The sequence below is a fragment of the Capronia coronata genome, assembly GCF_000585585.1.
Source record: "Capronia coronata CBS 617.96 chromosome Unknown acBCG-supercont1.8, whole genome shotgun sequence".
NCBI lineage: Eukaryota > Fungi > Ascomycota > Eurotiomycetes > Chaetothyriales > Herpotrichiellaceae > Capronia > Capronia coronata.
The window spans coordinates 1,247,767-1,275,314 of NW_006912900.1; the positions used below are offsets into that span (position 1 = coordinate 1,247,767).

The following is a 27,548-nucleotide window of genomic DNA, read 5'->3' on the forward strand; positions in this document are numbered from 1 at the left end:
TTCATGCTACAGCTTCCACCTGCCACCCGCCCGGCGATTCACCCCACTGCCTGCCGGAACTGCCGACGGAGGGGGCGACGATGCGATAAGACCTTGCCGACCTGTCTGAGCTGCAAGAACAGGTTGGTGGCATGCGAAGGCTACGTGACTCGCTGGACCGGGGTGGCAGCACGCGGAAAGTTGGCTGGCAAGTCGAAACCCGTGCTAGACGATGAGGAGGAAGGGAGGACCAGTCCCGAGCAACCTCGCTGCTCCCGGGCCACAACATCAACGACCTCGGTGTCGCCACGCCAGCGACAACGACATCAGAAGCAGCTTGCCGCAAGCCAAAGGCTCGGCAGCCTCAAGACCATAGGCCAACCCGACTCGCTGCGTGCTGACGGCCTGGACGTCTTCATCGACTATTGTGAGTGACGGATCGCCCGATTGTTTACTGCTGTCTATAAGGGCTCCAAGCATATCAACCCGAGGAGGTCTTCAATGGGGGTAAAAGCTGACCGATGCGATCCAGTTGTACATGAACTGAGCTACATTCCATACCTGGGATCAAACCCGGGCGAAGGACCATATCTACGCTATGTGCGACCCCTCACCAACACCGTCCTGCCTCTGCGCTACGTCGTAGCAGCATCAGCATCACTCCATCTAGCATCACGACTATGTGACGAGCCACTGCGAAACCGCAGCCGCGAACTACAGCTGAAGGCGTCGGTACTGTTGCGGCAGAGGCTCACTTCAAAGACCTTTTCGATGGATCATGGAACTGTGTTGACGATGCTTATGATGGCTCAATTGGATGTATGTGCTGCTGTTTCTGCTGCCCAACCTCTAAGCCTACAACGGGTGTGTGTCTAACATATCTTTTCGCCCTCAGATGTGCACAGGTGATCTCGCCGAGTTCGACATCCACGTCCCGGCCGCAAAAGCGTTTGTCCGCGCCTATGGAACAGTCATGCCCGACAGGAGCTACTGCGAACAGCGGCTAGCATGGTTCGTACACCCTGAAGCGAGGCGAGGAAACAACTACGTAGTCATTCTGACTTTTCATTCAGGTGGGATATCATGCGAGCCACGACCTCGACCCGACTCTTGACCTTCACCTCGACCGACCTGAAGAAGACCATCAGTCGATACCAGTCGCCACACGGCGGCCGCGAATGGGGCTGCGACGCGTTTGCCTGCCCTGTCGATCTGGCCGAATACATTGCCGACGTGACCATGCTGTACAAGCTGCAGCCTGCCGACCGACCGTTTGCCGCGGACGTCATGCAGAGGGCCGCGCTGCTCGCCTCGAGCGTCAGGGCCTGGACACCCACGCAGTCATACTCCGAGCCCATGTCGCACGTCGTCGGTGCCTGGCACGCCAGCATCCTCCTCTACATCATCCGGCTGTTCCGACTGCACGAGCATGAGAACGAGCACGACGAGGCGCACATGTTCGACGACACCGCCGCTCTGCGTGATAGTGTCTTTGTGCATGCGCGGAGCGTGCCCACTCCCAGCGCCTGGAGTATCGCCATCCACTGGCCGCTGCTGCAGGCGGGCCTGTGGCTCGAGCAGCCCGACGTCGATGCCGAGCAGCGAGACTGGCTGCGGACACATTTCACGCGCATGATGCGCCATGTCGGCTGTAGGCAGTTCACCACGGTCACGCAATTGCTGGAGTCGGTCTGGGCCAGCAACGAGTATCATAATTCCATCACGGCCGCATCGTTGGCAGGTCCTTTGGTCATAGCCTGAGAAGAAAGGACGACGAATGGCTTTTGGCCTCCCTACCCAAAAAGATCTCAAAAAGCCGGATACCCTGATATCAATAGAAATTGAGATCTCTTCACTCACACATAATCACGAATTCCTCATTTTCCTGCCGATTGTGGCTGTCTCCAATTGGCACCTTTTTCTAAGCTCGGTTTCTTACGCGGTTCCCTAAACCTGGGTCTCCTCTATCCGTCTGGCGGCTACAGCTTGGTCGTGCGATTTTGAAAGACGGAATCGATCTCCTCGACAATGGCCTCTTTGACCGGCTCAGGCGCCCAAGACATATCCACCGCATTCTTGGCCAATTTCACCATGTCGTGGTCACTGAAGCCGCAGCGACTCTGCACCAACAGCATATTGTTGACCTGCCAGTTGTCGTCCATGTAGGCCGGGTCGTCGCTACCGATCATGATCTTGACCCCTTGATCGTACAGCAGCCTGATCTTCGCATACATCGGCTCGGCCGGCTGGTGGCGCAGATACGCACATGGACACAGGGTCAGGCCCAGATTGCGCGACTTGACCAGCTCGATCAGCTCAGGCACATCGGCGGTGTTGATGCCGTGGTCGATGCGGTCCGCCCCGGTGCCTCCCATGGAGCAGCAGGCCTCGCGGATATGGTCGTGGACGTCCTCCTTGGCGCCGTCGTCGCAGTGCGCCGTCAACTTGAAGAAGCCGTCGGCGCGGGCGCGCGACCAGACGTTCTCGAAAAGCGACGGGGGCAGTTTGTACGATTCCGAATCCAGCCCCAGGCCGACAATCATGTCGCGGTAGTTCAGCGCGGCCTCGTAATGCTCCATCGCGGACTCGGGAGACATGTCGCGCAGGATACACATGATCCATTTCGACTTCACGTTGAGCTCTTTCTCGGCGCGCTCCGACGCCTGTTGGAATCCAGTCATGAACGTGTCCCAGCCGACGCCGCGGCGCGTGTGGCCTTGCGGGTCGAAGAAGACCTCGACATACCGCACGTTCATGGCCGATGCGCGCCGGAAGTAGTTCATGGCCAGGTCGTAGTAGTCTTGCGTCGTGTGCAGCACGTCGAAGCCGTCGTAGTATGCTTCGAAGAAGCTGAATGTTTCGACTTCGGATCGCAGATGTTCCAGGTCTCGGTACACTTGGCCGGTCCGTGGGCTCTTCAGGGTCAGGCCGTTGCGTTGGGCGAATTCCCACCGGAGCTCCGGCACGAGCGTGCCTTCGATGTGCAGATGGAGTTCGACTTTGGGGAGAGCCACCACGAACGGATAGTACTCGCTGGCCAGGAGCTCGTCGCGGATGCGTTTACGCTCGTCCATTGGCGTGTGATCCTCGTAGGATCCCATTTTGGTTTGTTTGGGGGCTCGGCGTTGGGAGTGGATGGATTCGAAGCTTGTACCGGGCAGTGATTGCAGTGAAAGGCGACCAGAGAAGGAAGAAAGAAGAAGAAGAAGAAGAAGAAGAAGAAGAAATAGTAGCAGCGTAGAAATACAAAAGGAAAAAGATGGGGAGGAAGTGGGCAGACGATGAGAAAGCGAAGCAATTACCATCAACCGAGTCTTTGGGTGCCGTTCCTTCGATGGCGCCCTCGCCCTCACTCTTCCCGACGTAGTGGGCGGTGGAGTCCGACGAAAAAGGCCCGTGTTCGATTCACGCAAGGCTCCGGAGTCGCACGCCACATGCCACATGGGCAGACTGATGATACTGATAGCGATAGCGACAGCGACAGCTCGGAAGCGAACTCGGTGCTGGCGTTCAGAGTTCATAGCATGTTCCACCCTTTGCTGACGCCCGTGGCAAGGAGTACCCAGAACAACATCCACGGTTATCAAGGATCACGGTCGTAGTCAAAGGACTGACATCCGAGAGAGCTAGCGTGGTTGTCGACGCAGATATCAACCATTTGCGGTTTAGCTGCCGGGACGACTTCATCTCCATTTCCATCCTCCAGCATGAGACTGTGGCCTGGGGTCTGGCATGCATTCCTCTCTATCTTTGTAGTCTGTCACGCTCAGGTATCGACGGTGTCTTGGCCGATCCCTTGCGCAGGTACTAGCAGGGAGATGTTGATACGATGGCTGGGATCTGCCTGGCCAAGATGGTCGGTCGGCGGCGCTGGCAGCTGCATATATCTTGGATGATGCCCTGAGTGGTGAAAGAAATATATGACCAAGTTTCCCGGGAAGGAAGAACATCTTCTATCCATACTGATTGTCCGCCGTGTTGGACTCTTTCACCTTTCTCTTCTTTCCAAGCTATCATACGACACTCGACATCGCAAGACCGATACTTTGCCCCTGGGCCTGATACGCACATTTGCCGCCATGGCCGAAAAACACTCTGGCGAAACGGCACCACCCTCGAAAGCCGGACTCCTGGTCCAAGATGGTCCTGCTTCATCGCTCGAAAGCGGTGTGGCAGAGCCGTCCGTCCATCTCGGCAAAGGAGAGCTGGAAGTCATTCGCATTCGTGAGGGGAATGTGGTCCTGCGAAAGCTTCGTGGGGCTGAAGAGTGGATGGACAAGAAGCTGCATGTCGAGGGTACGGGTGCGCAGAGGATTCTCGAGAGCGAGCGCCACCCTCCTCGTCTTGCCAATGTATGTTTAGGACAAGATGCCACAGAACATCTTCCTCCCTGGTTGGTCTCTCTCGATGAACCATTGTGATGCTGACTGCTTGTCTTCAAGATGATCTTCTTTTGGCTTTCAATGCTCACGTCCCCGTCGTATGTCAGTATGGGCATTTTAGGTCCCAGGTTTGGCCTCTCCGTCAACGAGTCAATCTGGGTGACAGTGCTGGCCGTTGCGTTTGGGTCCATCATCCCAGCATTCACCGCCACGCTGTGCCCGCAGTTGGGTCTCAGGCAGATCGCTGCCTCACGTTTCGCCTTCGGCATCTGGGGCTCCAAGTTCTGCGGGTTCCTCAACATCATTGTCAACATCGGCTTTGGCACCATCAACTGTATCATTGCCGGCCAGCTGTTGCGCGGTGTCAGTGGGGACACTCTCAGCGACGCTGTCGGGATCATCATCGTCCTTCTGGGCTCCTATGTCATCTCCTTCTTCGGCTTCCGTGTCATCCACATGTACGAGTCGGTCGCCTGGATTTTGATCTTTGTGCTTATCTGTGTCCAATATGGCCAAGCTGCCAGATACTACTCACCCACACCAGGCCTGTCGTATGTGAGCGCACTGGACAGAAGTGGAGCCGCTCTTTCATACTTTGCCATCCTCTTTGGTTCCTCGGCCGCCTGGTGCAGCATGTCGGGCGACTACTACGTCCACTACCCGCCCAAGACCAACAAATGGCTACTCTTCGGACTGACCTGGATTGGCTTGACCCTTCCAACCGCATTCATTGCCATTCTCGGAAACCTATATGGGGGCATGGTCAATACCAACTCAGAGCTGAGTACCGTCTACAAAACCGGCGGCCTCGGCGGATTGATGATGGCAACGATGCGTCCTCTGGGCTACTCCAGATTCGTGGCCGTAATGTACGCTCTGTCCTTCAGTAAGTGACCAACCATTCCGTCCCTGCCTTGTTGCATGACTGACATACCTTGCCAACTTGAAGTGGGCAACGAGATCGCCATCCTCTACTCGTCTTCGCTGTCGATCCAACTATGGGGCCGTCATTTCATGGCCGTGCCGCGTTTCGTCTGGAATACCCTCCTTGCAGCCATCAGTCTGGGCCTCGGCTGGGGTGGCCGACATTCGCTCGAGAGCATCATCAGCAATTTCCTTTCTCTGCTGGGGTACTGGACCATTTGCTTTGGAGTCGTTCTGGCCATCGAAGCGTTCTGGTTCCGCCCTCGGCTCGGTGGCTACGACATTGAAGGCTGGCAGGACCAGAGCCGCATGCCCTTGGGTCTGGCAGGCTGTGTCACGCTGGCGATTGCCATTGGGATAAGTTTTCTAGGCATGGACCAAACTTGGGTAAGTTCAAAGCCAACATAGCCATGCGCTCTTTACGCCACTTTGCACGGAAGATGCTAACTGCCTGGATACAGTTCATCGGCCCAGTTGCAAAACCGATTGGATCGTCTGGAGGAGATGTCGGAAATTACTTTGTCTTGGTGGTCGTCCTTTTCAGCTATCCTGTCCTTCGACATCTGGAGATCAAGCATTTCGGCCGTTAAAGAGTCCCAGGGGAGCTGCTGTGGCAAAGGAGGGGAGAAGCTTACAACTGTCAAGGAACATGTGTCGTGTCGCCTTGCTATGTCATGCCGATAGCGTACCTATACCAAATGTATGATGGCTTGGATGACCACGATCTCAACCAAAGACCACACATAAATGCTAAGAGAAATCTGTCGGGAGGCGCCACGCACGACCGGCTGGTACTTACTCTTAGCTAATGATGATGTGTCGTTCATGATCTTGATCTCATATAGCCTTGGTCGCCATATCTGATGGTAAATTGATGGAGTCCTCTATGGACAGGGACATTGGCCACGGATACCTCTCTATTCGAAGACAGTAACGATGGATTAGGTAAGTCACACTTGACGTCACGTGACCGGGACAGTCTTTTCTCCAAAGTCACGTGCATGGCCTCATCATCGTGTTCCGCGTCATTTTCGACGACGCCATTGACTCATCTTGCTGGCCAAAGATCAACACCACCTACTATTTAAGAGAAGGCCAACTTCCTTGCTAATCAGAAACTAACTGACAGCACTGCAACAGTATCTCAAGAGGCGTCAAACTGAGATTGGGTAGGCAGCTTCACTAACAAGGGAAGCCTGGACTGGACCACTGAAAATCCTGGTCTTCACATATCCTGTTGAACAGTTCAGTATGCCTAGTCGTTCAGAAATCGCCTACTTCGGCGCAGGACCCGCTCCCCTCCCAACCGCAGCTATAGAGCAGAGCGCTCAAGCTTTTGTGAATTTCCAAGATACCGGGCTGTCATTAGCGGAGATTTCGCATCGTTCACCTACAGCAAACAAGATTCTTTCGGATGCGAAAGATGCACTGGCAACGCTGTACGACATCCCTACGGACGAATACGATGTCCTATTCATGCAAGCGGGAGGGACGGGCGAGTTCAGTGCCACGGTCCAGAACTTGGTGGGATACTGGATCGAGAAACGCCGGAGGAAGGCCATCGCCGAACTGGGCGAGGGAAAGGATGCGGAAGTCCTGGACCGCGTCAAGAGAGAAGTCGAGGCTGAGCTGAAGGTCGATTACCTCGTCACGGGGTCTTGGTCGCTCAAGGCTAGCCAGGAGGCCAGCCGACTACTCGGTGCCAAGTATGTCAATGTCGCCGTGGATGCCAGGAAGAGCAACAACGGCAAGTTCGGGAAGATTCCGGACGAGAAGGAGTGGAAGTTGACTCCGAAGGGGAGCGCCTTCACATACTATTGCGACAATGAGACAGTCGATGGCGTCGAGTTCCCGGGCTTTCCCAAATCTCTGGAGAGCACGACCGGAGCAGGAGAAGACGACGACGAGAGGATCGTTGTGGCTGATATGTCGAGCAATTTCCTGAGCCGGAAGATCGATGTGAGGAAGTTTGGTGTGATCTTTGTGAGTCGGACTCAGTCCTAGACCCGCGGCATCCTGTTCTTCTTCCTCTCGCCTCAGCAATGCTAACATCCACCCAAGGGCGGTGCACAAAAGAACCTCGGCATTACTGGCATCACTGTTGTCATTATTCGAAAGTCCCTCCTCAGCCTAGTCCCACCGCCCACATTCCTTCATGCCTTGTCGCCAGTGCTCCCGACGTCCGGGGCTCTTCCTCCGATCATCTTCTCCTTCTCCACCATTGCCTCGAACAACAGTCTGTACAACACCCTGCCCATTTTCAACCTGTACGTGGCGACGGTCGTGCTACAAATGCTGGTGTCGACATTCGGCCAAAAGAAAGTTTCCGGCCAGGAAGAGGTTGCCGACCGGAAAGCAGCGCTGATCTACGGCGCTCTGGACGCTCATCCGGACACGTACCATGTCGTACCGGACAAAAGCGTGCGCAGCCGAATGAACATCTGCTTCCGCATCATATCTGGCACCCCATCCGACGGTCAAGTGGTGGCCGACGAGGCGAAAGAGAAGGCTTTCCTGGCCGGGGCCGAGAAACGAGGACTGCTCGGCCTGAAAGGCCATCGGTCTGTAGGTGGAATGAGAGCGAGCAATTACAACGCCGTGTTGTTGGAAAGTGCTCAAAAACTGGCGGATTACCTGGTTGAATTTGCAAAGTCATGATGGATTGGAAAAGTTGGGTTTGATAATTCGTATCATCGAGGTTCAACCTCCAAAAGCTGGACAAACGGCACAGACATTCGACTCAAGTACCTAAATGCCAGGGACGTAGACAAAAGAATCAATGCTTATCCCAACCTTCACACCCTCAATTCCCGGTACCATTACAAAGCCAAAAGTCGGTCCCCAGCGGTCGGTCTTGTAAGTAGAAGCCAACGAAGCACGATCCCCTGTCACCAGTGCACTGGCGCACACTGTAGTGAAAGGAAAGTCATATGTCTGGTGTCAGTCGCAGCGTCACATGCCCAATACCGAACACTTGGCGGCCGTGGATTATAGCCCATATATGTGTAAGTCACGGATTTTCCTCCGACAATCCACCGAGCCCAACCCTGGCCTCGATGGCGCAGTGGTTAGTCGAGGTGGTGCGTTACCAAACCAAACAAGCAAACCAAACCCAAAGTAGAAGGAGCTCTCACGAAAGAACCCCTGGGCATAATCCCTGGTCGTGCAAGGTAGAAGAGCGTGTGATCTCGGGTTCTCCGAGGACACCGTTGGCCGGGCGGATCAGTGGAATATGACAGCAACAACCGGGGGTTTCACTTGGTTCGAACGTCCCGCATAGAAGACCTTAAGAACGAGGAAATGGCTATCGGGGGTTTCGGGCAAAAGTTTTTGTCATTTTGATCTAAAGTCTTGCAGAATCGTGGGTGGCTTGTTCAATTCACAGGCGGGACGGCAGACCTTTTTGGTCTTTTTGGTTTTTGTTTCATGGCCACGTGAGGCTCGAGAGGCGTTTGCCCGTGGGCTTTCTCACGCGTAGGTAGGTGAGGCAGAATATCCAGCTTGACAAGGCCTGTGTGCAGGCATTGCCAGTGTATGTATCTACTTACTTTCATCATCTCAGGTCAAGTCACCTGTTTCGGCTTTTTTCTCAGTCGAACTGCCGCGCAAGATAGGCTGGCAGGCGTTGCTGTTTGGGCGGCGCCTGCGCATCCTCTTCCAAGTATCCATAACTGCCCTATGCTCTTCACAGCGTCGTCCGAGTAGCCAGTGTTCGTCAGATCCAGGTGCGAGGACTCAAGGTCAATCTCAACATTATAGGTTACAACCTATTTATTGAATACCCTGTTGCGCTGGACAGCGTGCGAGGGTGATATTGCGCAAGTCTGAATATATGTCTGGGATGGTTTGTTATCAACCACAAACAGGATGCAAGTTGCAAGTTTGTCGTCCGCCCGTGCCAAGACATATCACGTGCATTTGGTGTAAAGTGGTTGCATGCAGTGGAGCCAAGAATCGATGACGGCACGCGTCCTCCATTTCAACCACTACACGCGTTAAAGAGGGTTCTGCCACTGTACTATATCAGCATTAACTTCAACCCTACCTCGTCCTCCATGCTAGTCCGAACAAGAGCAGTGGTCAACACATTCGAACATGGGACCACCAGCATCTCTTTCAGGCTTGGTTAAGATAGAATCGATACACGTCGATCCGCCGCATACGATATGACCAGCAGTTTCGGCTGAGCCTGGCTGGCCCAGAAGTCATCACCACTGACGAGCAGCAGCGTCGAACCAGCGAAGGATATCCTCCTTGCAGTGACGGTCTGGCACATGAACAAGCGGTCCTGGAGGGGACAAATCCATCGCAATGTCGTCGTCACAGCCCTTCCACCTGTCGTCCCCCATTACAGGCCCCAGCAGGAAGAAGTCGCGCTTCACATACCGACACCTGCAGCTGCTAAGCCAGTCGTCGACGAGCTGTCCGCTGCGGGTGATCGCGCTGATCGACTACGACGCATTCTACGCGCAATGCGAGATGGTGCGGCTCGGGGTCGCCGAGACGCAGCCTCTCGCGGTGCAGCAGTGGCAGGGCCTGATCGCCATCAACTACCCGGCCCGGGCATTCGGGCTCAGCCGCCACGTGACAGTGACCGACGCCAAGACCAAATGTCCCGAGCTGGTGGTACAGCATGTCGCGACGTGGCGCGAGGGCGACGACCGATGGGCCTACCGCGACGATGCGGCCCGCCATATTCAGACCGACAAAGTGTCGCTGGACCCGTACCGGCTCGAGTCGCGCAAGACGCTGGCGCTGCTGAAGGAGATCCTGCCCGCACCGCCGGTGCAGAAGGTCGAAAGGGCCAGTATTGACGAAGTGTTTCTCGATCTGTCCGCGCAGATTCATGGCGTTTTGTTGCAGAGATACCCGGAGCTGCGGTATGCCCCGTACGATGATCCTACTGAAAGGCTGCCGCTGCCGCCGTCGACCGCGCTGGATTGGCACGCTGACGCGCTCGTCGATCTCGATTCCGCAGAGACGGAGGACGATGACCCCGATTGGGATGATGTGGTGATGAACATCGGTGCGGAGATCGTCAGGGGCGTGCGTCAATCTCTCTATGAGAAACTGAAATATACTTGCTCAGCGGGGATTGCGCGCAACAAGATGATGGCCAAGCTGGGCGCTGGGTACAGGAAGCCGAATCAGCAGACCATTGTGCGCAATCGCGCGGTGCAGCATTTCCTGTCCGGGTTCAAGTTCACCAAGATTCGCAATCTGGGCGGGAAATTGGGTGATCATGTCGTCGAGACGTTCGGCACGGAGGAGATCACGGACCTGCTCGCCACTCCTGTCGAACAGCTGAAGGCGAAGCTGGGTGACGATACGGGCACGTGGCTCTACGGCATCATTCGTGGCGAGGATAATAGTGAGGTCAGTTCACGAACGCAGATCAAGTCGATGTTATCGGCCAAATCGTTCCGGCCGAGCATCAACACCACAGAACAGGCGAATAAATGGTTACGTATCTTCGTGGCCGATATCTATTCCCGACTCGTTGAGGAGGGTGTGACCGAGAACAAGAGAAGACCCAAAACTATCACCCTACACCACCGACAAGGCGCGCAGACCCGATCTAAGCAATTGCCCATTCCTCAAGGCAGGAAGATTGACGAGACGATTCTGTTCGAGCTCGCAAAGACTCTGCTGGGCCAGATCATCGTGGATGGCAGAGCATGGCCGTGCGCGAATCTTTCCCTGAGCGTGGGTGGCTTCGAAGACGGCGTGTCTGGAAATAAAGGTATTGACATGTTTCTTCTCAAGGGTGACGAAGCCAGAGCTGCCATGGAGCCGCCACCTCGAAGCAACACCGCCACGCCAAACCCTGAGGACACGCGACCGGAGAAACGCCGCAAGCTGGTCGAAGCAACCAGCATTGCCCGATTCTTCTCCCGTGGCGACAGCGGAGAGGAGCCAGAGGAGGAACCAATAGACGATTTTGCCGACGAACCAAGTGCCCAGGATGAGGTCGATACCCACGAGGACCAAACCCACAAGTCTCCGGATTTGCAGCAGCAAGACATCGCTGCATATTTCTGCCAGAGTTGTCAAAAGTCCATTGCCGAAACCGACAGAGCTGAACATGAGGATTGGCACTTTGCCAGAGAACTTCAAGCTCAAGAGTCCCCTGCTGTCAAGAGCCCGGCAAACAGTCGTCCACCTGGCCAGATATCCACCAAACCCAAACGTGGTGGGATTGGTACACGAGGGCGAGGCTCAAAGCCCGAAAAGGGCCAGAGCCGCCTCGCCTTTGGTTGACAGCGGTGGCCAATGTTGGAGCTCGTGGTTTTCGGCCATACAGATGCTACGTCTGTTGTTGCACGCGCCTAGATACCCTGTTCTGCATATTCCTTGTTGAAGACTCTGCCTATAACCATTCTCCTGATCTCGCTCGTCCCAGCTCCGATCTCGTACAGCTTGGCATCCCTCAAGAGCCTCCCAGCCGGTATTTCGTTGACATAACCATTGCCACCCATCAGCTGAATAGCGTCAAGGCCGCATTCAGTGGCACGCTCGGCCGCATATAGGATCGCTCCAGCACAGTCTTGTGTTCGAATCTGACCTTCCTCGTCGACCTTCTTGGCAGTTGCGTAGGTGTATGCCCTTGCCGCTTGCAGCTTGGTATAAATGTCGGCCAATTTGCCTTGGATCAGCTGGTTGTGTGCGATGGGCAGACCGAATTGTTTCCGCTGGTGGGTGTACGGCAGCACGAGGTCAAGACAGGCTTGCATGATGCCCAGCGGACCGGCACTGAGAACCAGCCGCTCCAGGTCTAGGCCTTCCATCAGGACCTTGACGCCCCGGTTAACCTCTCCCAGGATGTTTTCCTTGGGAACAAAGACGTCGTCGAAGACCAGTTCACCAGTATTGGACCCTCGCATGCCGAATTTATCGAGTTTCCTGGCCACAGAGAATCCTTTGGATGTGCTTTCGACGATAAAAGCCGTGATGCCCTTGCTCTGCTTTTCGGGCTCGGTCTTTGCATATACTACAATGTAGTCGGCGTCCGGGCCATTGGTGATCCACATCTTTGTACCGTTCAGTCGATAGCCCCCATCGGCGGCCTTTGCCGTTGTTTTCATGCTCACGACATCACTCCCTGCCGAGTGTTCTGACATGGCCAGAGCGCCGATTTTGTCTCCGGAAATGAGACCGGGCAAGAACCGTTCTTTCTGCTCCTTGGTCCCGTTTAGATTCAGTTGATTCACGCAGAGCTGGGAATGGGCCGCATAGGATAGACCAATAGAACCAGAAGCCCGGCTGATCTCCTCGTTGATGACACAGTGTGCTTGGTATCCCATGGCCAACCCGCCGTACTCTTCATCGGCAGTCGGGCCGAGGAACCCTGCCTCCCCCATTTTCTTCCACATCTCATTGGGGAACTCATTCCACTGGTCAGTCTTTGCGGCAACCTCTTCGGGGATCTCTCTTCTTGTGAACTCCTGTACTCTTTCGCGAAGTTCGTATAGGTCTTCTGTAGTGGGAGGTGTGAAGCCACTGGGGTGCTTGGATGTGGAAGCTGCCCGGGTGGTTGTCTTCAAGAAATCAGAGGAGGGGAGGAGAGGAGTGTTTCTAGCGAGACGTATGCCAGGTCGGACAAGGCGTGGGACTATCGACGCTGCCATGATCAGCACCAAGAGACCACAACCAGCAATAGCGGGCGTGACTGAGGTGCTAGGTGCAGTACAGATACAACGAAGGAGAATGTAGATGGGGGAAGTCAGCGTTAAAGATGCAACTCCTTGTACCCCTCGTACCCCAGAGCGGAGCAATGCCGTTGGTAACCGCGCTACCGAGGAACTGCGGATGATCATGTGGGGTTCCCCAGAATTAGATTCCAGGTCTTCAACTGCGATTGCTGGCCTGACTCTGGTACTCTATTATCACATCGGACTGTAAACCTCCTATGCATCTGTCATTGACGAACAAACTGTCACGAGTTGGGGGAACCGCCTTGCATGGCATGAGGTAGCCTGTCGCTCATTCAAGAGACACGCCAGCAAGAAAGGCACAATGCACGATAGTAACGTTCTGCCGGGATTACATACAGCCGCAGCAGTCCCCCTTCGTCCTCAGGTGCAGCAGCTGATGCGTCCTACTTTGCAAGCCCTTATCAAGCTACTTTCGAATTTCCATAAGCTGGAGGCTGCAGGTATTGCTGTGAAGCCTTGTTGGGTGTTGTCGAACTCGTGGAATGCCTGCGAAGCGACGCAGAATTGGGACTGAAGAGTCAGTTGCGGCCTGCCAATGAATGTGTGGAACCTGAACTCCCATACTTTCGTTGGCACAACATTCCACAACAGGTGCAGAAGTGTCCTCCACTCGATATTTTCTCAATGATTGCACGTCTGTAACCCTCCCCATCCGCCTTCATAATGTCTCCTGCTGGTCCTTTGCTTATGACACCGAGGAATCTCCTTGCCAACAATGTCAGGGAATTCGACGAAAGGACAGTGTCCCTTTACCACTCATCATTTGTGGAGATAAGAGCCATGATCTTGGACACCTCATCTATTACCGCAGGACGGCAATGAGCTGGTCGGACGAAAGCGAGCTCATCGACGTTGTCGTAAAAAGGTAAGCCCGGAGGATTGGTTAGGCGCCACATCTGCTTGCTAGAGCCTTGGGCATGGTACGATTCGAGCATGAGGAGCCGTCGTTCATTCATGGTTCTTTGCAACAAAGATGCTTGTGGAGGGATGCAACTGTGCCACACAGAAGAACTGGCTAAAGGTACAAAGCGTGAGCATATCGTCATTAATTGTCATGGCGAATGACTGCGAGAGGGAGAGCTTGTTGGCCTTGACAACAGTCTGGCGCAGGAGACGACTGCTGCTGAACATGAACAAGGAAGGTGCGTTGCTGCCACTGCGGTCAAGCTGCGCGGCAAGCACCACCCGCTGGATCTGACTGAGAAGGACACCCTGTGCAGTCAGTTTGCTTGAAGTGCCACCATCTCAGAGATTCATCCTCAAGATAACACTGGCATAGATGGAAATCCCAAGGATCCTTCTGCAAGACTCGACAGGAGTTGCAGTGATCGGGCTGATCGGTGCACGATCGAAGGGCAAGGAACAGGAATCGAATCAACCGAGTCTGTCATTTTCAGCCGCTGACGATCCCCAAGGTCGCACCTGCCGAGCCGGAACAACACATTTTCCGACCCGGTCACCGTCGACTATCCCACATTCGGAATTCGTCCCTTTTCGGAAAACCTCGATCCATCTTTTTTATCCCTCACCCACATCATCATATCATCCACTATCCCACCCCTTCAAGTTCCTTATCTCTTCCAAGCGCACCACATTCCTCTTGGCTCTCAACGCTCCTGATCAGCTCAGAAATTGCGAGAACAATGTCATACCTACTCTGTTTTGTTTCTTGTTTCCACCCTACTCAGGAACATCCTGCATTTGACTTATCTCAACAGAGTATACTGTGGGAAATATGATATCGATTTCAACTTTTGTCTGCCTTGGACTACTGACCGCCTCGTGGTCCGCCCGCAGATTAAGATGTCCACATTTTGGACTACGCCGCCAATACTTACATGATCTATAGCGTCATCATACAGCGCTACACACCAGAAAGTCATTCTCACTGGAATCACACGAGGCCCACACGGCTCAACATGTGCAATTTCAGACCTCTTGTGCATCGGGGTCGTTGGCAAGGCAAAGCTAGAAAGTACACCAGTGACCACGATACCTGTCGACCGCTTCGCCACCCGCTTGCGTCAATATCGTCCCGCATCTGGATCCATCTCGGTACCCACAGAAGGCTGTTAATCAGTGGCAGTCAGCCTGTCCCCTTGGCCGATTCTCTCGAATGGCGTCGACGTGCGTTATTCATGTCTGTCGAGCCAATCACTCCAGCGCTTTTCTGTTGGTCTCGATGGTAAATGCATCGATCAAGATGGGTGATTTAGTGGCTGTGACGATATATCCAGACCATTCTATCCACGCCTGGGCATACTCTATGGCACCCCTATCATCCCTGGTGGATACACTAATGCAAGCCTCGTCGCCTCCTACGTATATTTTGTCATATCTTCCATTGCTCTGGGACATATCTTCCCGGTATACATAGAACACGAAAACATTGAACCATCGATTTTCCTTCGGACTGTTCAACACCTTTTTGCAGAAGATTGCTCAATAATAAACTCAACCATGGCTCCAATGGCAACCACTCCTCCGCACGTCGAGTCTAAACAGATGGAGGGACCTCCTGTTCGACGTGGTATCCAACGTGCCAATAGTGCCAATATGGGCACTAAACGGAAGATTGTCATCTTCTCAGGTATGGACCACATGACTTACTCGATTGCCAAAAGACGTAACCTCTAACCGTTGAGTAGATTTTGATGGCACCATCTTCAAGCAAGACACCGGTCACACATTATTCGATAACTTCGGCTGCGGCCCGGAACGAAGAGAAGAGCTTGCCAGACAAATGGAAACTGGAGAACGAACGTTCCGTGAAGTCTCGGACGAGCTGTACTCCTCCTTAAATGTACCCCTCGAAGATGGGTTCGAGGTCATGAAGACGGCTCTCGAAATTGATCCCGACTTCAAAACCTTCCACGAATTCTGCGTCAACAACGACATTCCATTCCATGTCATTTCGGCTGGACTCAAACCAGTCCTGAGAAGAGTCCTAGACCATTTCATCGGCGAAGACATGAGCAAGCACATTGGCATTGTGGCCAACGATGTCAAGATCGCCGATGACGGCAGCAAATGGGAAGCCGTGTGGAGACATGACAACGATCTCGGTCACGACAAGGCACAGTCGATCAACGAGTACAGGGAGATGCAGAGCGAAAACGGCACTATTCCATTGATCATTTTCATCGGTGATGGTCTCTCTGATCTCCCTGCTGCCCGCGAAGCCGACGTCCTCTTCGCCCGTCGGGGATTGAAACTTGAAGAGTACTGTCAAGAACATGGAATACCTTATATCCCGTTCGACACATTCGCCGACGTCCAGAGAGAAGTCATCAAGATCGCCAAACTCGACGAAGAACAAACCCATGGCAGAGGTCTACCGGCCAATTTCAACCCCCGCGCCAACATGTGGCGACGGCTCAGCAACAAAGCCGGCAGACCCAACTTCTCTTCCGTCTTCACCCCATCCAAAGAGGAAGTGGTCTTTGAATGGCCAGAAGACGGCACAGACGCCCCGACCGTCCAGGACTCGGAACAAGGCAAAACTGCTTTTGCAGCACCAATGGCGTAGGCTCGCCCGGCCTATTTTGCTTTCTTGTCTCACCTTTGATTTTGGACAGATATACTACGAATTTATGAATCTCATGTGATCCGCTGGATGTTTTTGGAGTTTGATGAACGGCATGGATGAAGGGAGCTGGCGTTGGGGTCTGCATCAGACAAGACAGCACGGCACGACTATGATAGCCTAGAAGGCTTTTTGATCTTTTAGAACGGCGTCCCATAGATTATCCTATAGATTGATACCCTTCCTCGATAGGAAATGATTACATTGAGACACATCTGAGGAGTGAATATCAATGCTCATACCATTTCTTCCCTTATCTCCATGTTCCGTCTCGGAAAGAGTATCATACAAATTCAACCAGCGAATCAGATGCTCGGTTTCGAAAATCCCTTACTAAGAACTCAACCACCATTTCGCCTTTTGCCAATGTTTACTACACCTCGTCGAAAGAAATCACAAGCAAGCCAAGGTCTGAACAACTCAGATTCCTGATTGGAAGGTTTTCGTTGTTGCGGTACATGGGCAAGTATCAAATGTATATGTAACGGGGTTACCTCGATTTCGGACTCATTGTCGACAGACATTCCTCCAGCCTTGTCCACCTTGATGCCTCGCCCTCCGGCACGGCCAGCGATCCCGGCCTCATTCGTGGCCAAGAAGGCCGAGATCCTCGCCCTCCTGGAACGCTCGGAGGAAGCATACACGGACAATTCCCCCAAAGGCACAGTCGACGTGCAGATCCAAGACCTGATCGCCGAAATCAATGCATACGACGGTCTCGTGACGACGAGCAGCTGCGCAGGCAGAGTTGCGGTGTTTGTTGAAGGACCGAAACCAATGGTGCAAACCACTGCCGGGGAGAAGTTGTCAGTCCCAAAGACCTCGCCGGGCGGGAAAGGTGGTGGACGGTGGCTCTATGTCTCGCATGATCCTGTCCCTCTTCTCCCGACAGAGGATGGAGCAACAAGTATAGGGTCGCAAGAGGGTACAGAGAGGTATTTTACGGATTTGTTCAGCCTCTCGTCGTCGTCGTCGTTGCCCAGATCGCATCACCAGGATCCGTCAGCGGCCTACCAGTCGGAGGAGTCTTCAAGTCGAGGGAAGTTGGAGTCTCAGTCTCAGTCTCAGTCTCAAGCAGGCCAACGCGGCGTCCCACCGAGCCCTCGCCTGATTCATCTCTCCTTTTCCCCGCTCATTCTTCATATCCTCTGTGCAACACTCCATCACGCCCGGCCGCTGCTTGCAGCGGCCATCAATGCCGGGTTCCGCGAGAGTGGGCTGCAAAGCCTGCGCATCATGGACGACACCGAGCACGGGACGATGGTTGCAGTGCGTACGGCCGGGCTGGCGTTCGAGACTGTTGTCGGGGTCTTGGTTGAAGATGCCAACGCGGAGGAAGCCATTCACACCCTCGTGGGTGAGGAGTATCTCGCCTTGTGCGCCGGTGTTGTCAATGAACGGTTCGTATGGAACACGGAGCGACGAGAGCGGTTCAAAATGGAAGTAAGAAAAGCGATGGAACGCGAGGGGTTGGCGGGACCGCCATCATCGGCTAGCACGGTTGAGACTTCAGAGACAGGGACAGGGTCTGGTACATCTGCCATCCAGAACCGTGGGCGTGCGTCAGGCTGGGAAGACAAAGAAGAGCGACGGCGGAGGAAGCGCGAAGAAGGACTTCAGCGACAGAAGGAGAGGGACAAGACGTCATCATCGCCGGCTTCGAATGGAGCCTCGAATACAGCCTCAGCGCATGGTGCACAAGACGAGCTGGAAGACGGCCTTGTCGCACTAGGAATTGATTGAACCGGACTATCAGAACAGCAGCAACAACAATAACAACCCGAGAAGGTAACCAGTGCACATTCATCCACAGATAGATGACCTGACACTATGTCATTTTCCTACTATACCGGCTATGTGTCATCACAGCGCAATGGAGTCAGCCTATACGAATCTTGCTTCCTCTAGCCATAAATGGCTCTCTCTTCATCGTCCCGCGAAGCAACACCTCTTCGCCCATCCTGACGATTCCGAACTCCGAAAGCCCCGCTTCCTCAAAGTACCGCCGCAAGTCCTGCTCGCTGAACCCATGGTGCGCGACAGTGTTGACGGCCGGATTCGCATCTGGATTCTCCATGGCATGCGTGACGAAGTCAATGATCAGGAACACCCCACCGGGCCGCAGACGTTCGACCAGCCGTCGCGTGGCGAGAGGAATATCCGAGAAATGGTGGAACCCTAACCCGACCACGACAATATCAAAGTTGTAGAACTCCGGAGACGACAGGTTCGACGGAGCCGGGTCAGACGGTACAAGGAGGTTGCCGACCACTGCGTGCGCGTTGAACGACTCGGGTTCGAGCTCTGGCTCTGGCTCTGGCTCTGGCTCTGGCTCTAGATCCGGCAACACTGGCCCTGAGTCCGGTCCTTGTCTCGAGCTGGGTGCTGCGGCGGAATTGATCTGAGAAGCGGGTGCTGGTACTGCGAAGCGCAGGTTGTACGCTTGCACCATGTTCTCGCTCAGATCGATGCCGATATACTCGGTTGCCCGGGCGCCCAGGGCATGCGTCACACTGCCCGGTCCGCAGGCGTAATCAAGCACGCGCACTTGTTTGGCCGCGTGACTGTCAGTCTCTAGTCCCGCTTTCGTCTCGAAGACGGTGGACGGGTCGACAAAGTCCACACCGATCCAGTCGATGTGCTGCTGGATAAATGCGGTGATCTTGTTGAGGAAGTCCTTCTGCCATTGCTCTGCTGTGTACGATGCGGCGGATTTACTGTAGACACCAGGTTGGAGCCGAGTGTTAGTCTATGTCCAATGTACTAGTAGGTCGCGTTGAAATTGCTCGCGACAGGCGCGGCTGAGAATTGTGCATGTCTGAGACTCGGTGCTTGGGAGCCTTAGAAGGGACATCTGGGGGCACGCGCTGGTCGCCTGTAGAGAAATGAAGGTGATTGCGCGTAGTGGTGGGACGCGAGAAGCAAGCGTCCCACGAGGGCAGTATAGGAGTGTCAGTGGATGATCTGGATTGCTTACTTCCAATGCGTGCGATTCGCTTCCGTGAAAGCCTCGTCGTTTGGACGGGGCGACTGTTGGAAGTGTGATCCGCCATGCTCGTGGCCATGGGTATGGCTATTGCCGTGCTCATGATGGTAGGCCTGGTGCTTCTGATCTGCGTCCGCCATCGCAGGGTGAGACCCGTAGTCTGAGGCTCTCGGTGAGCTCAAGTACGGCCTCGAATCAAGTCGTCACAACAAGTTCAAGGAACTCGTCTATTCGATCTATATCTCAATATTTTGAGCGTGATAGGTTGTGGAAGAAGACTTCAACCAACACATATAAAGGATGCCTGAAGTAGCCAGGGTGTTTCTCGATGTGTGGAGGGAATTCGGAGACTTTTCCCACCACCGGCGACTTACCATGACACCATGCCTCCAGTACTGCCAGCATTCACATCAGTGGGATGTCGCCATGGCTGTGTTCATACTCTGTCGTCTCGCCGTACTTGAGGGAAGATCATGCATAAGGTATGCCGCAAACGATACACGCCACATCACACAGGATGTAGTCGAGAAGCATGAAGCAGGAAACTGAGATTCAGGTCCCGTGACTGCAACTTGAAGTCGGCCGAACATGATGACATCATCAACGTCACGTCACGTCACGTCCTTGTTGTGAGACGCGTTGAGTGGTTTTCGCCCTTTTCCGGGCACTGCATGTTACTACTAGCGAGATGCCGGTTGACAGCTAAACTCTGTAGCTACGACCAGACAGAACAGCCATCTAGAGGGATACTTGTCAATTACTAGGTACTAACTAAGGGAACTTCAATTGCAAGCCGACAGCCACACCACACCTTGGACGTCGAGCTGCTGAATTGGATCAACAGCTAGCTGCCCGAACATTGATTCCCCCATTTTCCCACTTCCCCCTCTTCCTTGGATATTCATACGCGAAACAGTGCTCATTAACCACTTCACTTCTGCTCTCAACCATGCCCGGTCGCAAATCAGGGTCGTCAACCAAGGCCACACCCACCCCTGCAAAGACACACAAACGCCAATTGTCCGGGAACCCCGCTACCGCTACAGAGACTCCAGGGAGTCGGAGTTCGAAAAGACTGAATGCCTCGGCCTCGGCCAGGAACTCGACAGGCTCCAAGATCACGCCTACCAAAAGCAAGTATTTCGAAGATCCTGACAGTGACGAGGGCGAGAAGCCGGAGACGGCCGACGAGGTCGACAACTCCGGGTACGAGGACGAAGATGCTTCAGAGACGGAAGAGCCGTCGTCGAGTGAAGAACTCGAGAGCGAGGATGACTACGACTCTGGAGACGCGGGCGCAAAAAAGCGACGAGGTGCCGGACGGAAGAAGGCCAGTGGTGGTGGTGCCAGGTCCAAGGCTGTCACCACAATGTCCAAACTCGACGCAGGCACAGAACTTTGGAGACCGGGTGTCAAAACAGGGCTGGGCCCTGGCAAGGAGGTATTCATCGAGAAGCCCAAGCCTAGGGGCGATGGAGGTGTCAGATACGTCCCCGACAAGATCCATCCCAATACCATGGCTTTTCTGAAAGACCTCAAGACAAACAACGACAGAGAATGGCTCAAGAGTAAGTCTGGTACATGGAGGAGTGTTGTTTGACCTGGACCTTTTTTAATTTTCATCACCAATTTGTTGTTGTTGTTGTTGTTGTTGTTTCCAAAAGACCTATCACGAACTGATCGACTAATTTTTTCGCCTAGTGCACGACCCTGACTATCGACAATCATGGAAAGATTGGGAAAGCTTTGTCGAAACGCTGACGGAGAAGATCTCCGAGCTTGACGAGACAGTTCCCGAACTCCCACCCAAGGACCTGGTGAGGCTGCAGGCTTCAGGCTTCCTAAAGCCATATGCCCTAGGCTGATGATCAACATGCTAGGTCTTCAGGATATACCGCGATATTCGGTTTTCATCCGACCCGACCCCTTACAAGGTATGTCTAATCCACCAGGCGCCATCCAATCATTGTATGATCCCGGTCAACTGACACTGCTTCCAGCCTCATTTTTCAGCTGCATGGTATGAAATGTGTCGAATCAAAAGGAGAAGAATGTGTTTAGTCTGACGGACGTCGTCAAGGTCTCGGACGGGGCGAAAAGGACCCTATGCACACTATTACGTTCAAATTCAGCCCGGAGGCAAAAGTTTCGTCGGTATGGACAAGCATCCCCACTTCTCCTCGACTTCTTAGCTGATTTGGTGTGTCCGAGGCGCTGGACTTTGGATGCCGGAAGCGCAGCCACTAGCGCTCATTAGAACTGCCATCGACAGACGGCCGAAGAAGTTGAGGCGGATCTTGACGGATCCTCGGATGCGGAAGCACATATTGGGTGGCATACCGAACGACGAGAAGAAGGCGATCGAGGCATTTGCCGCACAAAACTCTGAAAATGCCCTGAAAACGAAACCGAAGGTACGTGCCATCTCCTCCCGAAGTCCGCTCGCGTGTCTCCGCCACTGAACGGGTCCCTTGGATTCATGGGCTCGACGAAGTCCGTGCAGGCCGCTGCTATCCTCCTCCGGTCAGCAGTTCAGCTAGCTCCCGCTGCATGCACTTTGCTGGGATTTCCGTGAACGTGGAAGTGCCGTATCCCGTGCGACGTAACCGAAAGAGGGTCATTCGTCATTGCAGTTACGGTCGTCTGATGGATGGGGAGCACAGGAGGCCGGTTCGGCTCTCTCCTGTTCAAACCTGTGCAGCTTTCAATGGCTGTCGAGACATGCCACTCTTGGTGTGTTCGCAGCATGACGAATTGGTTCCATCGTCTTTGACCTGTCTCGCGTTGGGAGCCATGAAGCCAGTGCCACGTGCCAGCAAGGCAAGAGACCATCAATAATGTGGACAGCGCAAGACGAAAACGAAAATCCTTGCGGACGGGAAAATGGGCCATCCGGAGCGGGCAGTGTGCGAATGGGTCTTCGTTGAGCCAATCCTTCGGGTCGACCCTCTTTGCCCAAGCGAGGTGCCATGTGGGCAATTCCTATCAACAGCATGTTTGGTCGTTGCAAAAACGAAGAAAAGCCACGGCACTGGCCAATCCGGCCCATCCTGAATTGGAATCTCGCTTGTGTGTTGAGACCCCCTCTGACCATCATGTGTCTTGCAGGGATACGAGGCCGATAATCCCAACATCGAATTGCTTCGCTTGCGAAATATCACCCTAGGCAAGACCATAACAGACGAAGTGGTTGTGAGTGACCAGGGTTTGCAAGCAATACTGGAGTTGATTGGAGTGTTGGTACCATTTGTGAGTTCCACCTTTGCCCTCCTATTCGACTCTTGTAGCATACTATTGCAAACAATCCTTGCTTGCCAGCGTGACTCGTATTGGGACTACTGGATGGGCTCGTGGCTCTTAGTCTGCCACTGCTCTGTTGCCCCCATGTCTCATGTCCCAACCAAGGTCCAGCTCGTCAAGCGATTGACTCACCTTACTTGGTCCTCAACAAGAGCGCGGGCTGGTCTGGATCCAGGCTGGAATTCTGACTTTCCAAACCTTTCTCCCACCGTGAGAATCCGGATTGTCAAAACTCTGAAGTCGCCGTAGGATCGGAAATATGATTTACTCACTATCTGTCAATTAACAGGTCACATATCTCAATAGCGTCGTCATGCCGGACGAAGACGAATCCAGCGGTGGCGAGACATCTGATGACTGAGCTTGAAACGGGTAGCCTGAGGGGGAAAAATGTCGCAATGCAAGGCTCGCCACAATGCCAACCGCAGTCAAGCAGGCTTCGACATACTACTCGATCGAGCAAAAATGGACGGGGGACGTCCGAAGAGGTTTTGCCCCGAACACAAGGCGGCTCGTGCTTGTCTACCGTGGCAGTTAGTATATTGTCAAATCAATCTCGAAAAATTGAGCACGGAGCGCAAGCACTCAACCTCCCCACCCGTACCACACCTACCACCTACTTGATTATTGTGCCAGTGTAGCAATTGCAGTGGAGCATGATCTGGAGGTGTGTGTGCACCATCATGTGTACATGATACTGCTGTTTGCAGTTGTACAGAGTCCGGACGCAGCTGGGCGCCTCGAAGCAGATGTCAAGTCGGCGAGCGATGATGCCATGCTGGTACTGTGATAGGTAGCCAATAGTATGTACAAACGATGTTGCTTCTTCAAGCTCTGCTTGTGCTCCTTCCTTCCTCTGCCTTGCATTGCAATGCCATCTGCCAGCTGCCGTTCGCTGTCACTCTCGAAATCTACACTTGGCACCTTGAGTTTTGACAGGCAGTGGTTAGGTCCGCTGGGCCCACGACAGGTCATGACAGGCATTGACACAAGATCGGCAGAGGGAAGCGCGTCAAACTCAAACGCATTGGCTGGCGTGTTTTGAACTGGCCTTTTGCAGTGCACCTAGTAGTTTGTCATTTTAACGGACTCGAGTACGTAGTAGAAGTCAGGAGGGTACTGGTGCTTCTATCATACCATCGGCAAGATGTGGGGTCTTAGCCATCGACGTTGATATTGAACTTTGTATTACTCCATCGGCAACATCAAAGCTGTGTTCGACGTACTGGGTCCCGTGTCCTGAGAATGTCTTGTCCAACATCCGGGTGTGGCTCACGAGGCTGCGAAGTAGTACGTGAAATGATGGGTTGGTGATACATAGCTTGTTCGTACCGCCGAGAGCCGTTGTAATGCAGTCGTGGATTTGGGGGAATAGATGCAAAGGACAAATTGTGAACAGCTTACAGTACAGAGTAATCAGGCATGACGACCCAGCCAGACAATTGAAACAATCTCTGGGGTTGAGCATCATTCCATAGTAACAAGGAGTTTGGGGGAACTTTTTCAACTTCATTCGATTTCATAAGACTTGTAATCTTTCTCACCTAAGAATTGCTCGACAGTATACTTGGACGAAGGTTAGTATAGCTCGACGTAATGGACTCTGTATGCGAAGTTGCCTGTGAGAAACCTCCAGGGGTGAAGGCGTTGGATTGTCTTCTTCTAGCTGCTTCCTGCTCTGTCCTGGCACCGTACGGGGCTGGTGCTCATTGTTGGATCCCATTTTGCATTCCGCTTTCAAAGGCGTCAGGATCACCAGACTCTTCCGTGTCTGTGGTTTCGGAGGGGAAATAACGCCCATCGGCTGAATATCAACAGCTTGCTATACGACGTTGCATCGACTTGCGGACAAGTTGGCTTCAGAGGATTCGGAGGGCTGCCTTGGAGAGAGTTAGCCAACCAATTGAATTGGTGCCAACCTCCTGGGAGTTGGCCTAAGATGCCAGTGGAATCTGCCAAGGTCATATATTCATCTTCGGGTTGCTGGTCAACATCCATGAAAGCTGATCGGGTTGAGCAACGGTACGTACCTTAGTAGGTACCTAGGTAGGTAGAGACGAGCTGGATCAATGGGGACGAAGCGAAGAGGGGCAACTTGAAGGAAATTAAAATATTGCCGTGGCCAACACTGAAACTTCGGGGGACCCCACGCCTGGAACCCCGCCTTAAGAGTGTCGTAAGCCCCAGAGGTTCCGCCCCTGGCTACCTAGACATACTAGCACAGTAAGCAGATGCTACCGTGGGTGGGGAGTATCAGGAATGCGACATACCACTGTCTGACCGTTGCAAGATGGTTCTGGATGCCGAAATCCACGCCTGGCTGGGATGGCGCGGGGACGATGAGCATAAAGGTGGTGTGTGCGTGCTCAGGACAACGGGGAACGAGGCTCTGTGAAAGGCAGACGGCAAGGGGGAGGTTAACGACCTCCACGCAGGATCGGTGCTGCGCTATTGAGGTGTGCGGTGGTGTGTCCTCTGTGCTAGGTACGCTTCTCCTACCGCAGAGCATCTTGATCGACGAAACCTTTGGAAGCGTGCGGTAGTAGTACTGACCGCCAGATTTGGCGGGACGTTTCCCTGTCACCTGCGTTGAAGCGAACTGTGGAGGGTAACATTGTATGAGCGCTAATTTGTATTCTTCGTTCCCTGCTCTTTTGGCCTATGAGCCGTTAGTTAAGGTAGGTAGGTATACTAGGTAACTAGCAATGACAAGGGGATGTTTGTGGGTGTAGGTTGAGCTTCGCTTATTCGTCCCGTGTCTTTGCGAGGGGTGTGCCTCTCCACCTCAATTGCTCCTTTCGTTCTTCTCTTCTCTCGATGGCCTCCAAGAAAGGAAGACGAGGTGCTGTCAATGTCGGCCAAAAAATGGAATAGGATTTGTGGTGGGTTGTGAGAGGGAGCCCGGAAAGTTACAACTGGGGCTGAGAAAGAAGGGGCAGCCTAGGCCCATAGAAAACAATCTTGCCTGCGATGCGCTGCGCTGCACTTACTGAAGTTGGCTCATGGGACGAGCCGTCATCTGGCACTGCATGAAGCCCCGGTCATGTGATCATGTCATGACAAGAGAAGATCTGGCGGTGTGACAGAACGAAACCGAACAAAACCAAACACTGCATTACAGAACACCTACCTGTGCCTACCAGGGAAGGCTTAGGTACTAGCAGTCCCTAAGGTCCCTCCTTCTAGGCGCCAGAAGTAGGTACCAGGTAATTATCCCCCGCCTAGTAGGCATAGCATACCCCGGGCTTCTGCAGTTGTCCTGTTGTCTCCAAGAGCTCCCAGTCTTCCACCTCATCGCCGTCGATGCCTCCTCCAGTCCAGATTGCGTCAACCCTATGGCGAACTGTCAAGTACACGAGCTGGATTGTCAGTAAGACCTCAAGAACAGGCAACATCTGCTCCAAGGAACAAGGATCTGAGGCTGGCTGGAAAGGTCGGCTCATAGGTTGTCTCTCCATCCAGCGGGCTAGGGTAGGTAGGCCTCAAGTCATGCGGACATCCACCAAAGATTGCTCATTTTGGTAGAGCGTTCTTGTTGGCCTGGCAGAAATCCAGGCCAGAGCCGGGCCGCAGGGAGATGCATTCCGATTTGCACTACTACTGTCCCACCGACCGTTCGGCCTTCTGTTCTGCATCGATGCTATCGGCTGCAGCCTCCAATTCGCTTCCACGACGCTGGCTGTTCGTACGATGGGAGGGCCCGTAGTGGTGCGGCACCGCTGCAGGTTGTTCGCATCGAGGGCGGCGAGTCAATGTCACGAAGCCAGTTGCAGCTGCGTCAACCCGTCGAATCGCCATCATTGGCTCAACGCCAGCTCGTCGCTTTCATTTGCCGTGGCGACCGCCTCCAAACATGCGGTGAGCCGTGCCGCGTGATTCATGACATTCTGTCAAAATGGGATACACCCACAAGAAGGACTACTGGACAGTCGGCTACCTTTGCCAGCTAGCGCAGATAAACCTGGGGGCGAGACTTCTATCATTATTCTTGTGACCGGCGTGAGACGTACCATCAAGGGGCATCTTTCGAATGAGGCCGGGTGCCAGTTGGTGGTGACACGGATTGCGGCGTTGCGGTTAGAGCCGACCCTCCCTCGCCTTTGCTCGCTTTCTCTGCTTGGTCCCTATTTCGCGCCATTGGACCTCATGCTAACCGGACCAATTTCTGGGCCAACAAACTATACTCCGCCTGTTCAGATCCTGTCCTCCACGAAGCGGCCCAGGGTTTGGGGACGAATAACTGCGCACTGCATGGCTGGATAATGGGCCGGCTTCTGGTGCAGCAATGAAACTGCCGCTTGCAACGATTACGGTGCCTATCAGCCTACATGGGAGGGTGACAATTCCTCCTCGACCGGCCCATTGGATCCATGACACGACTTTTGAGAGAGCTAGGGCCCACCCGAGGTTAGCCAGAGAAGTTGCTAGGGTAGATGAGGAGACCGTTCTCAGATGGCTTGACTACGTACAAGGTAAACTGCGGCCGGCGTCGTGCACAATGCAGCTGCATAGGAGTCAAGTGACCCGGTGCAGCGCCATCAGACAACACATAGGCAACTCGCTGCGAGAGACATGTCTTGGTAGCCTCATCCGTAAGTTTATCATCGGAATCAAGCCAGTTGGGATCCTTCTGTCCTGCAGACCGCTCCCCAAGCTTTGGTCGGCATCCCTGGACA

At 53.8% G+C, this 27,548-nt stretch overlaps 11 protein-coding genes across 11 annotated transcripts; 7 read left to right on the plus strand and 4 right to left on the minus strand.

The window, feature by feature from the left end:
- Positions 1–3: 3 nt before the first annotated feature.
- Positions 4–1,740, plus strand: A1O1_08698 (uncharacterized protein; the record flags this gene model as incomplete). Its single annotated transcript, XM_007729556.1, has 4 exons — positions 4–406; positions 512–798; positions 875–990; positions 1,053–1,740. 4 exons carry the CDS (start codon positions 4–6, stop codon positions 1,738–1,740), a joined length of 1,494 nt encoding a protein of 497 aa, XP_007727746.1.
- Positions 1,741–1,958: 218 nt separating this feature from the next.
- A1O1_08699 (adenosine deaminase) lies at positions 1,959–3,080 on the minus strand (the record flags this gene model as incomplete). The annotated part of the gene is made up of 1 exon (XM_007729557.1): positions 1,959–3,080. The coding sequence occupies one exon, from the start codon at positions 3,078–3,080 to the stop codon at positions 1,959–1,961; it is 1,122 nt and encodes a 373-aa protein (XP_007727747.1).
- Positions 3,081–4,058: 978 nt separating this feature from the next.
- Positions 4,059–5,875, plus strand: A1O1_08700 (uncharacterized protein; the record flags this gene model as incomplete). Its single annotated transcript, XM_007729558.1, has 4 exons — positions 4,059–4,331; positions 4,422–5,247; positions 5,311–5,672; positions 5,747–5,875. The coding sequence occupies 4 exons, from the start codon at positions 4,059–4,061 to the stop codon at positions 5,873–5,875; spliced, it is 1,590 nt and encodes a 529-aa protein (XP_007727748.1).
- Positions 5,876–6,536: 661 nt separating this feature from the next.
- On the plus strand, positions 6,537–7,943 carry A1O1_08701 (phosphoserine aminotransferase; the record flags this gene model as incomplete). The annotated part of the gene is made up of 2 exons (XM_007729559.1): positions 6,537–7,268; positions 7,347–7,943. The coding sequence occupies 2 exons, from the start codon at positions 6,537–6,539 to the stop codon at positions 7,941–7,943; spliced, it is 1,329 nt and encodes a 442-aa protein (XP_007727749.1).
- A 1,653-nt stretch (positions 7,944–9,596) lies between these two features.
- A1O1_08702 (DNA polymerase eta subunit) lies at positions 9,597–11,546 on the plus strand (the record flags this gene model as incomplete). The annotated part of the gene is made up of 1 exon (XM_007729560.1): positions 9,597–11,546. The coding sequence occupies one exon, from the start codon at positions 9,597–9,599 to the stop codon at positions 11,544–11,546; it is 1,950 nt and encodes a 649-aa protein (XP_007727750.1).
- Positions 11,547–11,614: 68 nt separating this feature from the next.
- On the minus strand, positions 11,615–12,913 carry A1O1_08703 (isovaleryl-CoA dehydrogenase; the record flags this gene model as incomplete). The annotated part of the gene is made up of 1 exon (XM_007729561.1): positions 11,615–12,913. One exon carries the CDS (start codon positions 12,911–12,913, stop codon positions 11,615–11,617), a length of 1,299 nt encoding a protein of 432 aa, XP_007727751.1.
- Positions 12,914–13,749: 836 nt separating this feature from the next.
- A1O1_08704 (uncharacterized protein) lies at positions 13,750–13,956 on the minus strand (the record flags this gene model as incomplete). Its single annotated transcript, XM_007729562.1, has 1 exon — positions 13,750–13,956. One exon carries the CDS (start codon positions 13,954–13,956, stop codon positions 13,750–13,752), a length of 207 nt encoding a protein of 68 aa, XP_007727752.1.
- A 1,504-nt stretch (positions 13,957–15,460) lies between these two features.
- Positions 15,461–16,529, plus strand: A1O1_08705 (uncharacterized protein; the record flags this gene model as incomplete). The annotated part of the gene is made up of 2 exons (XM_007729563.1): positions 15,461–15,590; positions 15,649–16,529. The coding sequence occupies 2 exons, from the start codon at positions 15,461–15,463 to the stop codon at positions 16,527–16,529; spliced, it is 1,011 nt and encodes a 336-aa protein (XP_007727753.1).
- Positions 16,530–17,132: 603 nt separating this feature from the next.
- On the plus strand, positions 17,133–18,329 carry A1O1_08706 (uncharacterized protein; the record flags this gene model as incomplete). The annotated part of the gene is made up of 1 exon (XM_007729564.1): positions 17,133–18,329. One exon carries the CDS (start codon positions 17,133–17,135, stop codon positions 18,327–18,329), a length of 1,197 nt encoding a protein of 398 aa, XP_007727754.1.
- A 136-nt stretch (positions 18,330–18,465) lies between these two features.
- On the minus strand, positions 18,466–19,712 carry A1O1_08707 (uncharacterized protein; the record flags this gene model as incomplete). The annotated part of the gene is made up of 2 exons (XM_007729565.1): positions 18,466–19,303; positions 19,564–19,712. 2 exons carry the CDS (start codon positions 19,710–19,712, stop codon positions 18,466–18,468), a joined length of 987 nt encoding a protein of 328 aa, XP_007727755.1.
- Positions 19,713–20,521: 809 nt separating this feature from the next.
- A1O1_08708 (uncharacterized protein) lies at positions 20,522–22,147 on the plus strand (the record flags this gene model as incomplete). Its single annotated transcript, XM_007729566.1, has 7 exons — positions 20,522–21,140; positions 21,274–21,389; positions 21,453–21,506; positions 21,573–21,592; positions 21,653–21,726; positions 21,784–21,986; positions 22,010–22,147. The coding sequence occupies 7 exons, from the start codon at positions 20,522–20,524 to the stop codon at positions 22,145–22,147; spliced, it is 1,224 nt and encodes a 407-aa protein (XP_007727756.1).
- Between the last annotated feature and the right edge of the window lie 5,401 nt (positions 22,148–27,548).